This window comes from Phodopus roborovskii, unplaced genomic scaffold, assembly GCF_943737965.1.
Source record: "Phodopus roborovskii unplaced genomic scaffold, PHOROB, whole genome shotgun sequence".
NCBI classification, from domain to species: Eukaryota; Metazoa; Chordata; class Mammalia; order Rodentia; family Cricetidae; genus Phodopus; species Phodopus roborovskii.
In genome coordinates this window covers 75,988,321-76,004,503 of record NW_026126418.1, presented here as the reverse complement: position 1 = coordinate 76,004,503, position 16,183 = coordinate 75,988,321, and the positions used below count along the sequence as shown (strand labels likewise).

Below are 16,183 nucleotides of genomic sequence, written 5' to 3'. Positions count from 1 at the left end.
TTCAAGATATATGGTCTAGCAGTCTTAGCTCAGTCTGCAGATAGTTCCTAGGAAGCAGGCAAGGAGTTGCTTCACAGAGAAGAGTTTACAGAGTCCTGTTTAATCCAGATATGGGCTCTATATCTTTACACCATCCAGTGAATTAAAAGCAGTATTATGAAAAAGCACAGGCTATGGTGTGACTCCCTAGAGTTCATTTTCACCTAATAATTCAAGTTGCTTAGTACATGTTAGAGAAGGCTGTTAAATGCCTGAGTAAAGCTGCCACCAGCTTTGGTGTTCCACAAGCACAGATCTTTACCTGCAGCTTCTTAAGCTGTGTGCGGAGCTCACTGTTCTCCTGCTGCTTCTCTTCTGAGGACTGGGCTTTGCCCAGGGCATCCCTGAGGGACTCTCTTTCCTTCTCCAGTTCTGTTTGAAGCATTGACTGCTCCAGCTGTTGTCAGAGGAAGCAATGTTATTAAAGTGCAAAATAGTTACAGTTTATGATCCCTAACAGCACAGGTACATTTACACATGCATACATACCACCCACTAGAGTTCTACCATTTATGCTCTGAAATTTAAGACCCAAGATTACTTTTCCACATGCCCCTCTGACCATTAATACTTAATGAGGAATTCACATCAGAATTTGCTCAGCCTGGATATCCCATCAGAACCTTCAGGGCCACTGTCAATACCAATCTTTAAAATCAAACTGTGGGCCACAAATACTTGTTTCAAAATAATTTCATCTATCAAAAATGAGGGGGACTGGAGAGATGGCTCAGTGTATAAGAATACTGGTTGTTCTTCCAGAGTTCCTGGGTTCAATTCCCAATACACATATGGTGACTCACAGCCATCTACACCCAGGTCCAGGGGATTAACATCTTCTGGCCTTCAAAAGTACTAGGAATGCATGTGGTTCACAGACTGACATGGAGGCAACACTCATGCACAACGTTTCTGAAAATGCAGATGAAGCCTGGCTTGTAATCCCAACACTTGGGAGGCTGAGTCAGGAGTGGTCTGGGCTACAGAATGAGACTTTGCCTCCCTTTACCTTTTTGCCTTCAAGTTTTACTGCCTTTCCTCATCCTTTTTTTTTTTTTTTTTTGTCCTCAGGTACGAAGAATCAATCTTGGAGCACTTTGCCTCTCCCTAATCCTTTGGCAAGGTCACTCACCCCTCCCTTCTCTATTCCTTTCACTCACTCCTGACCCTCACTGTGCCCACAGCCTACACACCCTCCAAGCCACAGCTGAAACATCATTTCTAAAGGGTGATCATTCCTTTCTCTCACCTGTTTCACTTGCTAGACTATCAACTCCTCAAGACAGGACCTCAGTCAGAAGCTAATATTTATCAGATAGATATTTTTTCCTCTAATTGCCAAGTACAACAAACTAGTGGATCTTTCAACCAATCATAAAAGCAAACAACAAACTAAAATCTAACATTATCTTAAAAAGAAGCTCTTAGAGCTATTTTTAAGAAAGGAAAAAATAGGATTTATCAAATACTAACTCCCAAGGGCTTTAATGCCCATTATCTCCTTTATCTCACCATCAACTAACAGAGGAACAGGCTGGGGGTAGGGTCCTGAGTCCTGAAATGATTTGCCCATGTTTTACACAGGGATAATGTTTGAATTCAGAATGCCAGACTCCCAAAATATGCTCTTTTGACATGTTCATCAATTCATATTCTTTATATTAAAAATATTTAATATTAAGGCTATGCCATGTATGGTGGCTCATACCTGTAACCCTAGCACTACAAAGCTGGGCTACACTACATAGTGTGATGTCATCTCAAAGGCAGGACAGACAGCACAGGCTGCTTAGTTTGTACTAGACATAAGCTCCACTTACCTGAGTGAGCCTTGTGAGTTTTTCCAACTCCCCCTTGAGCTGGCTGGCTTCAGCATCTTTCAGTCTTAGCCTAGTCTCTAGCTCAGCTTCATAGGCACTGAGCTCTCCCTGGGCTTGCTGCAGGGATGCATTCACCTCACGCTGCTCCTGGAGGGCACTTTCTAGCTCTGCAAGCTCCTGCAAAGATTCACATGTTTAAATGCAGCATTCTGAGTGTTGCAAGAGCATCTGCAAGGCATTAATTATCACTAACCTTCACAGCAAATGCCAGCCAATCACTACTGCCTGGCACAGAAAGATTTATCAACAATAGGGCAGAGTGAGTGTCATGCTGGCATATCCAAGTTGAAATACAGACACCTCTACTAAATGTAACCTGAAAACTCACTGTTAGCATGTTGTTTCCCAAGTAACTATTTGTGTGACATTCTGCAAGCATATAAATTAGACAGTGGGAAAAATGTACAAAAAAAGAGAATAACTAAGTGTAAGGCCTGTTCTTTCCTGGATCTTGTGTTTTTACATCACTGTTTCATTTGTCTTCCTAAAAGCCCTAGAAGGCAACTCAGTTTGTAGGTAAGCAACTGGAAAACCATCTTAGTGATCACAGCACCGTGGAGCTAGAAAAAGGAGGCACATTATGGACCCAGATCTCTGACTGCAAAGACCACATGTTTCTAAGTAAACCCTGGTATGATCCCTTAACAGAAGAACACCAAAGGACTGGCATTCTGAAGATGGCAGTGACTAAACTGAGTGCTACCAACAACCCAAGTGTTAGCCACTTAAGAAAGGAAAACATGCTATTGCATGCCTTTAATCCCAGCACTCAGGAGACAGAGCCAGGAGGATCTCTGTGAGTTCAAAGCCAGTCTGGTCTACAAAGTGAGTTCCAGGACTATTATACAGAGAAACCCTGTCTCAAAAAACAAAACAAACAACAAATAAAAAGGAAAACACTTTCAAAACTAAACTGTATTGATACACCTTCCTGTGTTAGTATACAACTTCTGCCTATTTATTTGGGTATGGAAGAATTAGCTCAAACTACTATGAATAAACAGGAAGATCCTAGATTAACTACTATTTAGTTTTCCAAAAACTACTTGGCAATGCTTGTATGAAATGCAATTACTGGCAGGCCAATGGTGGCGCAAGCCTTTAGTCCCAGCACTTGGGAGTCAGAGGCAGGCGGATCTCTGTGAGTTCAAGACCAGCTTGGTGTACAAGAGCAAGTTCCAGGACAGCCTCCAAAGCCACAGAGAAACCCTGTCTCTGGGGAAAAGAAAAAAAAAATAAAATAAAAATAAAGAAATGCAATTACTGTATTTATTCTATTAGAGAATTCTGATCAGATACAAAAAAAAAAAAAGTCAAAGAATAGAAATCCATTGGGCAGAGGAACTCTGAACTGCAAAGAAAAAAAATGAAAGGTGTGTAACCTCTTCAGCATTCCTGGAAACGAAGTTAAAATAAAACACTATATTATATGGAGCATAGAGGAAAAAAGTCAAACAGCACAAGAAACCCATCAGGCAGAAGTACAGAACGAAGAACAATCCAAAGTTTCACCTGCCTAGAGCACACATGCTCGCATGCACAAAGGTGCTCAAACATGCAGGCACGCACGTGTATGCAGCACATGCACACACTATAAAAGACATTATGGGGATTAGAAAAAAAAAATCTGAAGGTAGTTTAACTGTTAGGTGACCCCAGGGAAGCATCCTCAGTTTTCCTAGGTGTAAGAATGGCATTCATTGTAGTGATTTTGGAAACTAAGAATGGTGACGAAAGGATCATGTTTGGAATTGTATGAACAGGAACAAAGGTATATAGTTATAAAATCAAAATCAAAATATTTGCCAATCTAAGGAGGCTCAGATATATTTATTAACCACTCCTTCAATATTCCTGCAAATGTAAAAATTTTCACAATATAAAGGTTTGGAGTAAGACACCTTTAAAATTCAGCAGATTGACAAAATATTACATTTCCTGCTGGTGTCGTGATGCATACCTATAACCAGGTGGTAGAGGCAGGAGAGTCACAAGTTAAAGGCTATCCTGGGCTACATAATAATATGTTTTTTTTTAATTTTAATTTTTTGGTTTTTTTGGTCAGGGTTCCTCTGTGTGTCTCTGGCTGTCCCAGAACTTACTCTGTTGGTCAGACTGGCCTCAGACTCACAGAGCTCCACCTGCTTCTGCCTCCTGAGTGCTGGGATAATGAAAACAGCTTAGGAAAATCTTCAACGTGATGAGAATGGGCAACAAATCAAAGGTATAACTTAGAACCTTATGCCTATTAGCTGTAAAAGGATGTCAGTTACCAAGTAAGAACAGTAAGATGAATCATGTTATTCCTATAATTTTACTGCATAAACTGAACATAAACAGTTCATACAGCACTTCGAGTAGATACAATTTCATTATCTTTAGTTACCTGACAACCTTTGAGGGACAGGAACAAAGCTAAAATAATCTTTCTGGGTAAAGGAGAAATAATGCTTTCAAGTGTGCAGAGTAAGAAACAGAAGTTGTTATTGTCCTCAACTTTAAAAAAATACACCAAATAGCACTAATCCTTTTGTGACTTACAGTGGCACTGTTTCTAATGACATTTGGACAGCTCAAACAAAGAGAAAGAAAGAAGTCCTACCTTCCTCATATTTTCTGCATCCATGGCAACTATTTCCAGTTCATCCCTCTCCTGCTTGACATCTGTCAGTCTCTGCAGCAATGTCTCTTTCTCATCCTGTAGCTTCCTGCACTCATTTTGGGCCTGAGTTGCCTGACCTTTAATGGTCCCCAGGTACTCTTGCAACCCACTGATGACACCTTCTAATTCCTTCTTCAGAGCTTCATTTGCTGCTATCTGGCCTATACAAGATGAAAAGAGAGGGGTGATATGTATTTCAGAAGTACCTTGTCTCTTTAGTGATTGGTTATTAGCCAAGAGTGAAATTCTAAGGTTCTTATTTACTTTATTTTTCAAGATAGGATATTTTTTTCCCATAACACAGGGATACTATGCAGGTAAACAATAAGACAAGTTAGTTTATGACAAATACTTACAGAATTCCTAATGCTGTAAAATTTAATTTCTGCCAAAATAATAAAGAGGTATAATAATACTATGAGTCCTTGCTGGATACACAAAACAAGACCACTCAATATTTAAGATTAACACCAATTTCAGACTGGCAGCATAAATATATGCCCTGAAGGGTTAAAAAAAGAAAGGAAACATGGGGGTTGGAGAACTGGCCCATCAGTTAGGAGAAATTGGCTGCTTGTCACGGCAGCTTACAACTGGCTATAACTTCAGTTCTGGGGGATCTGATGTTCTTTTCTACATTCTATGGGCACTGCATGTACATGGTACACAGACACACATGCAGGGACCCCCCCACACACACACACACACAATTTTTCTGAGAATGTTCCCATTTAAAAGTGCCTTACAAATGTGGACCCTGACTTCCTTCTACACACTCCTCTATAACAAGACGAGTTTCCTAATGTCAACAGGCTCCTGAAAGGATTTTATGCCATACAAGATAGTCAAAAACCAAGCTTCTCCTGATCATACTGACTTACTGCCTACTGGTCATCAATGTAACAAGCAATAATAATGTAAAATACTTTTAACTGTATTAAACATTCTGGATAAGTTATCTATCAAATACTACTACTAATGCCTGGACTGCATCCACCAAGTCCTAGGCTGTCTGTCTGGGAAACCTGTTAACACTGTAACTGTTCACTTAAATTACACTTCAATTCTTACCGTCAGTAAGCTGTTGTTCAAGATCTTTGATCTCTTCGGTCTCTTTGGCAATTCTAGAAAGTATCTCATCCAGGCGGCTCTCGAGTTGTGTGTACTGCTTGTTCATAACGTCAAGCTGCTGTTCTTTACCCCTTTTCTGGGCTTTCATATGGGACTGAATTTAGGAGAAAAAAAAATTAATACAACTGTTTTTAAAACTCTTAAAAATAATAATCTTTAGCAACATTTTAAAAGAAAGAATAGAAAATAAAATGTGACAATTGCAACTGCTCTCAGTTAGGCCTTGTACTATTTTCACGTAAGTGGTTCTTGTAAAAACTCCAGGATGATTTGAAATAAGATGAGAAAACAGGGAGTGTAAGTCTTTTTTTCAAGGGCACAACTGGTAGGTAGGTCATATAGAAAATCTCAGTGTTATATGCATAGCATTAAAATGTGTCTCTTAAAAAAGGTTTCTAGGATACTGGTTACACTGAAAGATAGCATATTTGCAGGGAACATCCAAAAATACATTCCAAAATATAAATAAACATTTTGTCTGTGTACAGGGACTCTAAGAGATTTTATTATGTGTTTTTATATTTACAAAAATTTTGGGTTGGGAGTTTTATAACAGATACTAAAGCCTTTTTAATGTGACAAAATACACTTGAATGCCCCAAGGTTCCTTGGGGAAAATGGGGACTTGTGATAAACAAACACTCAGAATTTACATTTATTTTGTTTTTAGATAAACTGGAATGTTTAAGGTGTTCAAATCCATTTATCTCAGCAAGTATTCAGTGCAGGGCCTAGAGGAGGCTTTCCCCTTACACTATCCATGCTCTGGGTGCAAACAGACCTCAAAGGCTCACACACCCTCTTGTTCCTACTTCCTGACAATTAATGACATTATCCAGCCACTGCTACCTGAAAGGAATGGATTATCTCCCTCGGGTGTGCTGGGGGAAAAGAGAGACCTAATGATCTAGTCTAATCTTTCATTTCACAAATGTAAGCCTGAGTCTCGGCTAAATTAAATCTCTTGACCAAGTCTCTTTAGGCAACAATTCATACACACAGTAATTCTTGAAATTTTGCCTTCCTACTCATTCCATCCTTACCCAACAGGCTCAGAATACAACAATAACCGAGGGAGACCTCGTCAGAACAGTTAAGAGCCTGAACAACAAACATTAAGGCCTCCATGCCTAAAACCTGTTGGATTAGACAAGAACACTCTCCGTTTGAGTGTTCTCCTTTCAAATGGAGAACAAGTGAGTGACAACACCATTGTTAAGGTCAATTTTTAGCTTACGCCGGATAAATTTGATGGGATGTTCAAACCTTACCTTTCCCCACACTCTGCAACTACTCACCTTAAATCTTTTGATACTTAGTTACTGTAGATAAAGAGTTTGCACCCTAATTGTAAACCCAAGACTTTGGTGGCTGAAGAATGAACAAAACCCCCTTTATACTCATATCTTAACCAACAATTCTAAAAATTTCCCCGTTAAAAGTACACTGCAACTTCTGCATACAGGGCAAACATGTGGTTCAAGATGTCGATGCTGGGCACTAAACACATGGTGCAACAGCAGACCCTGTGGTTTTCCACAGCGGTGGAGCTCACGAAAGAGTTACTGTAAAAACAGGAACTTGCAGACATGACTCCTCCTTCTTCCAAGCCCTTTTCTCTATACACAGAGCAATGACCATACCTTAACTCCGAATCTGTGCTGTTACAAGTGAGTCATGGAGAACAAAAATAGTGGGCAGAAAGCTAAGATCGTCTTCAAATTCATGTGCCATTCCCTCTCTTGACAAGTGCCTCCGTGCCTAAGTAACTTCCCAGCGCCTCAAACCGCGGTCGGAATGGAGCCTGAGTGACAGCTGAGCAGGCCCAGTCACCAGCCGTCTTTGTAAACAGGCCCCGCCCCCAACTTTAAATCAAAACACAGGAAGCTCCCGAGGGCCAATCACGCCCAGAGGCTGAAAGATCACTAGGCTAATTCCCTCTAGGAAAGCAGCACAGCTCTTAATGATGTTTGCCCAGTGATAAATGTTCTTCTAGCTGGGAACACTTAGTAACTACAATGGGATTCGATCTTTAAATGCGATTTCCCCTCTTGAAACCTAATGAAATATACTTTTTAAAAACATCTCACTAGGTTTGGTTCCAAGGTAACATTTTATTTTTATATTTTATCTTTACTTTTGGGTTTTAATCCTTTTGTGAGGAAAGGGTTGCTATAATAGCTTAAGCAAGGGCTCTGTCTCTTCTTCAGAGTGATCAGGGACAGATAATTTAGTTTCCCAAGACACATTTCTAACCTTTGCAAACTGAAAACTTGAGATGACTTGAACTGAGAAGGCCATGCTATGGTGTCTGACTCCTACCTGAGCAGATGGGTTCTACCTACCCTCAATACTTAAGACCATTCCTGTGTCTTCTTAGCCTCTCCTCTATGTGATACTCCACAGAAACACAGGAAAAAGTAAATTCCCCTTCTGCCCAGGAAGTCACAGTCATTTGCTGAAGCAAACACACAATTCAGGCCTAAATTAGACTCAGCACCATCAGTTTGCTTCCTTCCTGCCTTCAAAGAGGATAAAGTTTTCTATTGTCAGGGCAACCCTTTCACAGATGAAAGACTACTTAATACATCATGGTACTTAAAAGTCTCTGAGTTTCCATCTAACAAAAATTCTTGAAAATAACCAAGACCCTTAGTGTTGGGGAGATAGCCATATGTATGAGCATGAGAAGCTGAACTCAGATACCCAGCAATCATGTAAAGCAGTCACAGCACAAGGCTATACCACCACCTAGGCCGGGGGAATCTCTGAAGCTCTTTGGCCAGCCAGCCCAGCTGAATTACTTAGTTCCAGATTCAGTAAGAGATCCTGTCTCAAAAATAAATGAACGAATCAACAAATTTATATATAAGTAAGACAGAAAACACACAAAGATGAAAACTGACATCAACCTCTGGCCTTCACACATATACAACACTCGCACGCGCGCGCGCGCGCACACGCGCACACACACACACACACACACACACACACAAACAAAAACCACTTAAATCCATTTCTCAAACCAGGAAACTTTCAGGTTTGCCCAAAATTATGAGGCATGTACTATACTAATCCATACATAGTAATCTTCCATCTCTGTAGAACAAGTCAAGATTCTATTGTACTCACATGCTTTGGGTCTTTGGAGTCCAGGCTATCTATGGCTAGCTGCAGGTTGTTGATGTCCTCCTGCTTTTCAGAAGTTTCTTTCCTTTGATTTTCCATCTGCATTTCCATATCCAGAGCCTCCTGGCGTAATTTGTTTAGAAGTTGTATTTTACCACTCAATTGCTTGAGAAGAAGGTCCTTCTCTGCTTCTGAAATCTAATTCTCCCCAAACCCCAGCATGTAATTAACAAAGGAGAACAACATCAATTTTTGAAGCTAACATATATAACTTTAAAAAAATATTCCATGTTATAGAAAACTTGTAAAATAAGTGGTGTTATGAATGAAACTGTAGGCTTGTGTATGTGAATACTTGGTCTCCAGTTGTTTGGGAAGAATAAAGGTTTGGCACTGCTGTAGGAGGTGTATTACTGGGTGTGGGCTCTAAGGTTCCAAAAGCCCAAGCCATTCCAAGTTAGATCATTCTACCTTGTGTTGTATCTCAAGATGTTATTTATCTCTTAGCTACTGCTCCAATACCATGCCTGCCTGCCTGCTGCATGAAGGTCATAGACTCTAATCCTCTGGAACCCAGAGACACTACATTAAACACATAATTAATTAATTCATTACTTTTGGTTTTTTCAAAACAGGGTTTCTCTGTATAGCTCTAGCTGTCCTAGAACTCACTCTGTAGACCAGGCTGGCCTCTGCCTCCTGAGCACTGGGATTAAAGGTGTGCACCACCACCACCTGGTTACTTCCAATAATTTTTAATGTAGAGATGTATACAAATGTAGCAGTGCTTTTCAGAAGTGTAGGACTGGGGATGATGGTCCAGACTTTTAATACTAGCACTTGGGAGGTGGATGCTGGAGGAGGAACAGGTAGCTCAAGGTTATCTTCAGCTACATAGAAACTTCCAGGCTACCCTGGGCTACATGAGACCTGCATTTAAAAAAAATTCTAAAAACATTAAAAAAATTTAACCTATGCAATTATATCATGGATTTGAACTGCATAAAACACTTTGGCAATTGCTGAAAGTAGTGTTTGGTCATCACCCCCCCCCTTGTGTCTCATAGTGTTCATGTCACAGCAGAAGTGTTCTTTGGTTCTTAAGTCCCAGATAAAGAAGCTTAGTCAGAAAAGATGAGTCAGGAAGCAACACAGCATTAGAGCCACATACATCTTCTTGTGTGACTTTTTTAATATTTAGTTTTACTATTTCAATTATGTGTATATTTGCACGTGGGTTTGTGCATGTGAGGGTAGATGCCCATGGAGGCCAGAAGTGTTGAATCCCTTTGGAGTTGGAGTTATAGGCAGTTATGAGCTGCCTGATATAGGTGTTGGGAACCCAACTCTGGTCTTCTGGAAGAGCAGTAATTGATCTTAACTACTGACCCATTTCTCAGCCCCCTTTGGGTCAATTTTTCTAAAAATGTATTTATTTTCCTTCAGATTTTATTTATTTACTGTGTATACAGAGTTCTGTCTGCACGTATCCCTGTAGGCCAGAAGTGGGTGCCAGATCTCATTACAGAAGGCTATGAACCACCATGTGGATGCTGAGACTGGAACTCAGGACCTCTGGAAGAACAGCCTATGTTCTCAACCTCTGAGCCATCTCTCCAGACCCTTTTGTGTCAGTTTTAAGTAATTTATTTCTACACATTTTGTGAAATGCTAATAGGATGTCATCATGAATGAAATCTTTTAACCTTATTCAACTCTAAAAGTATCCAAAAATTAATTTCAAAATGATCTATAGGACTATATATTCCTGGCTGTCCTGGAACTCACTCTGTAGACCAGACTGGCCTTGAACTCACAGAGATCTTCCTGCCTCTGTCTCCAAAGTTCTGGGATTAATAGCACACACTACCACTATTATAATTCTACAGGCAGGAAGCAAACCTACATTAAAAATTATTTTCTTAGCTATGCTCCACATACCTTTTTTTGTTGTATAGCTTCTTCCAGTTGCTTAAATTCTTGAGTAGCCTGTAATATTTTCTGTTCTGCTGTTTCTATTTCATGATGTAGTTCTGAGAGTCGAATTTGTGCTGAAAATTAAAAACAATCCTTACATATACATATGAGAAAAAATGCTAACTTCTAAGATTTTATTACATTTTCTTTCTGCAATGAATACCATCCTACAGAACTACAGAACAAAGAAATATATTACGTATGATGGCTTCCACCTTTATTCAGCTCTCTAGTCTAGAAAACTATAATTGATCCTTTTATCTGTATAATTCTTAACATGAAAAGGACTTGAATTCTGTTATCACTGTGAACTGTTTTAAGAGCAAAGGACTTCACTGCAAAGTAGGTACCTTACATGTTACTAGGTCACCCAGGATATTAACAATAATACCACAACATCACCTTTGTTATAGATTAAATGCTTTATGACCAGACTCAATACAGTATTAAGTTCACCATTTGGAGCTGGCCATGTTGATGCTCACCTTTAATCCCAACACTCAGAGGCAGAGCAAGTGAATCTCTATAGCTTTACGGGCAGCCTGGTCTACACAGTAAGTTCCAGGACAGACAGAATCAGAGACACCCTGTCTCAGAAAAAACAAAAACGGAAACAAAAGTATGGGAGGGCTGGAGCTGGGCCTGAGGAAGGGCACTAGCACAGTATGCACAAGGCCTTAGGTTTGTTTCCCAGCCCTGAAGAAGAAAAAGGAAGGGAAAGGAAAGGAAATAAAGAAAAGGGAAGTAGCAGAAAGAAAGACAACAAACAGAAACTTCCCTCTGGAAGGGACCTCAAGTTAGCTACTTTCTACCAGATTTCATTTTGCCTTTTCCCTTGCTCACACTTTGTCCTCTCATACAATTCTCCTGAAGCCAGTCTGTACACATGTCTCGTTTACTTCTGCTTTCTCCTGTCAAAACTTTCCACAAAACACATGTAAAGAAGAAACCAGTCTCCACCTTACTGCCTATGTAACTATCAACTAAGCAAGGATGTGCTAATAACCTGATTGGGGGAAGCCCCAGAGTAGAGCACGAGTCCATTTGGACTGTGGCAAGGTGCACAGACTCCAGTTAGGGTTCCCTTTCTTCCACATCCATACAGCCAGTGAGTAAGTAGATTCCAAGCTAACACTGGCAGAGTACCTTTAGTACTTCTTGGCTTACCTCCTTCCTGTATTGATTTGCCAGGAGTGGCAAGATCCCTTGAATTAGACTAGGGGATGCACACCTTGGTTGAGGAAATAAATTGCAGGGCATGTTAGGAAGTGTCAGAGGCCAGCCTGAGGTCTAAGCCTAAGGAGAGTACTCTACCCCAGCTTACTGGAAGGGTTTTGTCCTCATGGTTCTTTACTTGCTTCAGTGATTATTAACTATACCTCTAAATGAGTAGTTTCAGTGCCTTCAGCAGGATGCAATTTACATACCTGCCCCCAAGACAGGGTTTCACTGTATAACATCCTTGGTTGACCTGGAACTCCCTCTGTAGAACAGGCTGGTCTTGAACTCACAGAGATCCACTTGCCTTTGCCTCCTGAGTGCTGGCATTAAAGGTGTGTGCCACCACTGCCTGTTCATACTCGTATTAGATCAATTACTTGAACATGTTGTCATCAATTACTGACAGAAACCTGATTCTCAACCACATAGGAATCATTTAAAGAGCAGGCTGACTAATCACTACTTAGGCTTTAGACTTCTCATGTAAACAGTAAGTACCATCAATATGTTCAATAAAAATTAAAAAATTAAAGCAACCTGCATACTTGAAATTTTTATGGCTAACTGCCTGTCTGTACGTATGCACACATTACTTTTTGTAGTGCTGGACACTGAGCCAAAAGCCTTATACATGCCAGACAAATGGTCCACATGGAGCTGCATCCCCAGTCTCATATTTTTAAAGAACTTATAACTTTATTTAACCTGCGCTTATTTTTTTTTCCGTGTCTTCCAACTGTACATCCGGCAATGCATGGGCTCTCAGGGACACATGCTCATGTCTAAGCTGTCCTCCTGGCATCATCTTCTGGATCTGAACTGCCTGGACATCGCTGACAATGTAAGTCTCGGTGGCAAACATGTTTCTCTTGTATCTGGATTTGCCAATGTAAGGGCTTTCATCTGGGGGTTTGTCAATTTCAGCATACTAAAAGCAAGCATAGCAATAGGTTTATGGATTAAGAAGCAACCTCCAGTCAAATGACATTATTCATCTTATTAGTGACAAACATCACAGAATGACTTTATTTATATTAATCTCACTGCCTAGAAGCTAAAAGATGTAATGCTATCTTTATCTTCTTTTTCATATAGCAAAAAAGAACTAAAACTAAAGATGGTCTCAAAAGGATTTGTCTCTCTACTAACAAGTGAAGCTTGGATTAACTGACTAAAGACTACCCACGGTTATATAACTTCTTAATATTGTTTAATATTTCAGTCAAAAGCTGTGTGTATTATGTTGCTTCCTGGCCAATATAAGTCAGAGCTCAATCTAATACATCTTAATATTAAAATCTTAACATAATATTGTTGGCATTACTGGTCTTGGACATTTGATAGTTCCTCGTTTCTATGAAGCTTTTACTAATATTGGCTGTCTAATACTGACTCCAGAGAGCAGTGGATAAGCCATACTAGGAGGCTACCACACAGGTGCTAAAGCACTTTTGTTGACAGTCTGGATTTAATTGGTCCACACCTAGAGTAAGATAACAGATGGCTAAGATGACTGCTTTTGATTATATATGTGGCTATAAGCAAGTATCTCCTTGGAACTTTTATCTTTTTAGAACACTACTTTAACTCCATGAGCCAAATTCACACAGTCAACCAAAGAACACTTTAGGTTGGTGATATCCTTACATCAAGAAAATGGAATGGGACTGGGGAACTGGCTCAGCAGGTTAAGGCACCTGCTGCCAACCCTGATCACCTGAGTTTAACCCCTGGGAACCACACAGTGGAAGCAAAGAAGTGAAGCCCCCAAAATTGTCTAACCTTCACAGGTATGTCTCCCCTACGCATATAAACACAAATAAGCATTTAAAAAGAAAATGGAGTTATTAATGGTTAAAAAAAAAAAAAAAGAAATCCCTTTAATGTTCCTGTCACTTGTCTTCCTCCTATCTCCCCTAATCCTGGCTTTAACTTTAGATACACACACACACACACACACACACACACACACACACACACACACACACACACACACACACAATACACACACACACACACACACTTACCTCTGATGGATAATAATTTAGCGGCTCAAACTTAGCATCAATTTTATAAAAGGCCAGTTCCTGCTCCAGCTCATACTGCTTTTGACATGCTTGAGTTAGTTCCATTGTTTTCTGTTTTAGCTTATTGGTCAATAAGAGATAAATCAGTATTAGTGAGTTAGCACGATCCTATAATGATATGGGTATTTCTCACCATAGCTACATCAAATAGCATAACACTGAGAATATTTTATTGAAATCTTATATTACAAAAAAAAAATGAAACAGAATTATTATTTCAGAAGAGATCACATAAAAAAAAAAAAAAGACCTTTGAAGCTTGTATGCTATTTCAGGATATAGTGGGTCAAGTTTTAGAAAGCAATTTAGGTTGTTTCATCTAAACATGAAAATAAGTATCAGCCATTTTGTAGTACTTGCTTCCTGCTTTCCCACTTATTAGCATTAATTTATTGAATTAACTGTTGCTTACTCTTTGATTTTAATGATTGCTTCAATTCATGGAGAAACACTTTACAGAGGATGAAAAAAACTGATCTTAGCCAATGAATCTTAGCTCTGTGTGTGTGTGTGCGCGTGTGCCCCACCATGTCTGCCAGTGTTTGCCATGCAGCCCGGGCAGGCAGAGTGTGTGATCTTTCTGTCTCAGCCTCCTGAGCACTAGGACTGCAGGCATGTGCCTCCATGCTGGCAGAACATTATTCTTTTTAGCAGAGAGGTAGGGGTCTCAATCCCATGCAAATATGTGGTATCAGTAATATTTAGTACAGTAACTTTGGGGATTTTGGAGGGAGCTGGAAGGAAAATGTAAGGGTAATCTATTCTAACCTGAATTTTCAAATGCAGGAGTGGAGTTCCAGATTGCTGAACTATCAGCCTTGCCATAGGTTACCTGACTACCAAACTAATCCTTTGAGTTCATTTCAAAGGTCCACTAAGTGATTTGTTTCCTTTTCTCTCTTTTTGTGGGGTGGGGTGGTGGGGTGGGGTGGTGGGGTAGGGCAGTGTGAGAGTTGTTCTCAAACAGAAAAGCATGCAGAAATATTTCATGATTAACAAAATGCAAGTTGAAAAGAAGAAAGCATACGAATGAACATTTTACAAGATCAGGAAATCAAAATCGTGCATGAGATATTGTGCAGTCTCCTCCTGAGTATCCATCAAACGGAGTAACCCTGATCTGAGCTCACTGAGAACAAGATGCTGTGTGATTTTCATGTGCTATCTCATCCTTGCTTCACAACTCCAAAATTTACTCAACTTGCCCAACTGAGCAGTTGTTTGAAAAAAGCAGTATTCAAATCTGCATAACCTGGCTTGAAGTCTAACACTCTGTCTACTGTCCCATGCTGCCTAAGTGTCCTCTTGCAGGCTGTCTAGCACATTGCTCACATTGATATTTTCAGTGAATGCTCAAGAGACTGAGTCTAAAAATTACAATTTATAATCAACAGCATCAAGTTATATTCAGGTTTCCCCCCCAAAGCAAACTGACAACAGGGCCAAAACCAGGGCAAACACTATTGGAAGCACAGAACAAGTCTGGACTAGTTTCTATAATAATCTTTGTTATCAAAGTATTTTGTGTTTTCCATAGCTCTAGATTTAGATGATAAGTGCTCAGCAAACATCTGTTGACAGAAGTGCTTAAATGAGAGCAACACAGGAGCCAAGGGAAGTAGGCTAGTAGTATAATGGCTGTGGATAATCAAGAGATGACTGCAGATAACATATTACAAAAAGGAACAATAATACAAATTTCCTCTCACATTCAAATTTGCTTTCCTATATACAAAATCATTCACAGCATATTACACAAACACATTCCCAAAGAGGCAAACCAGTTTCAAAACTTAAAATGTAAACAAGCATACTAATACAAGTGATCATGCAATACCACAGAAAATAGTGTGCAGTTCAGTCCTGAAGGAACTACCTTAAAGAGGAATAAAGACCCAGCAGCAAAAGGCCTGCAAGAAACCAAGATAGGGCTAAGAGAAGACGCAAACAGACACGTATTACCTAGAGAACACTGGAGAGCTAGGTTCTGATGCCACTAGCATTTCTCTATTGATGACTCACCACTGAATGAATGATATAGTTATCAGTACTGGTAT

At 39.8% G+C, this 16,183-nt stretch overlaps 1 protein-coding gene across 6 annotated transcripts in view; it reads right to left on the bottom strand.

Annotated features, from left to right (window-relative positions):
- The window catches only part of Cntrl (centriolin), an 81,601-nt gene that overhangs the window by 36,849 nt on the left and 28,569 nt on the right, over window positions 1-16,183 (bottom strand). For 5 of the 6 annotated variants that reach the window (XM_051185281.1, XM_051185283.1, XM_051185282.1 and 2 more), the window contains 8 exons: window positions 14,067-14,186; window positions 12,745-12,967; window positions 10,783-10,892; window positions 8,845-9,039; window positions 5,653-5,806; window positions 4,522-4,742; window positions 1,860-2,036; window positions 302-436 (listed from right to left, as the gene is read on the bottom strand). In XM_051185281.1, coding sequence (XP_051041238.1) covers window positions 302-436; window positions 1,860-2,036; window positions 4,522-4,742; window positions 5,653-5,806; window positions 8,845-9,039; window positions 10,783-10,892; window positions 12,745-12,967; window positions 14,067-14,186 — 1,335 coding nt within the window. Of the gene's footprint in view, window positions 1-301; window positions 437-1,859; window positions 2,037-4,521; window positions 4,743-5,652; window positions 5,807-8,844; window positions 9,040-10,782; window positions 10,893-12,744; window positions 12,968-14,066; window positions 14,187-16,002; window positions 16,037-16,183 lie in introns of all 6 variants that reach the window. The other variant, XM_051185285.1, reaches the window with a different exon arrangement.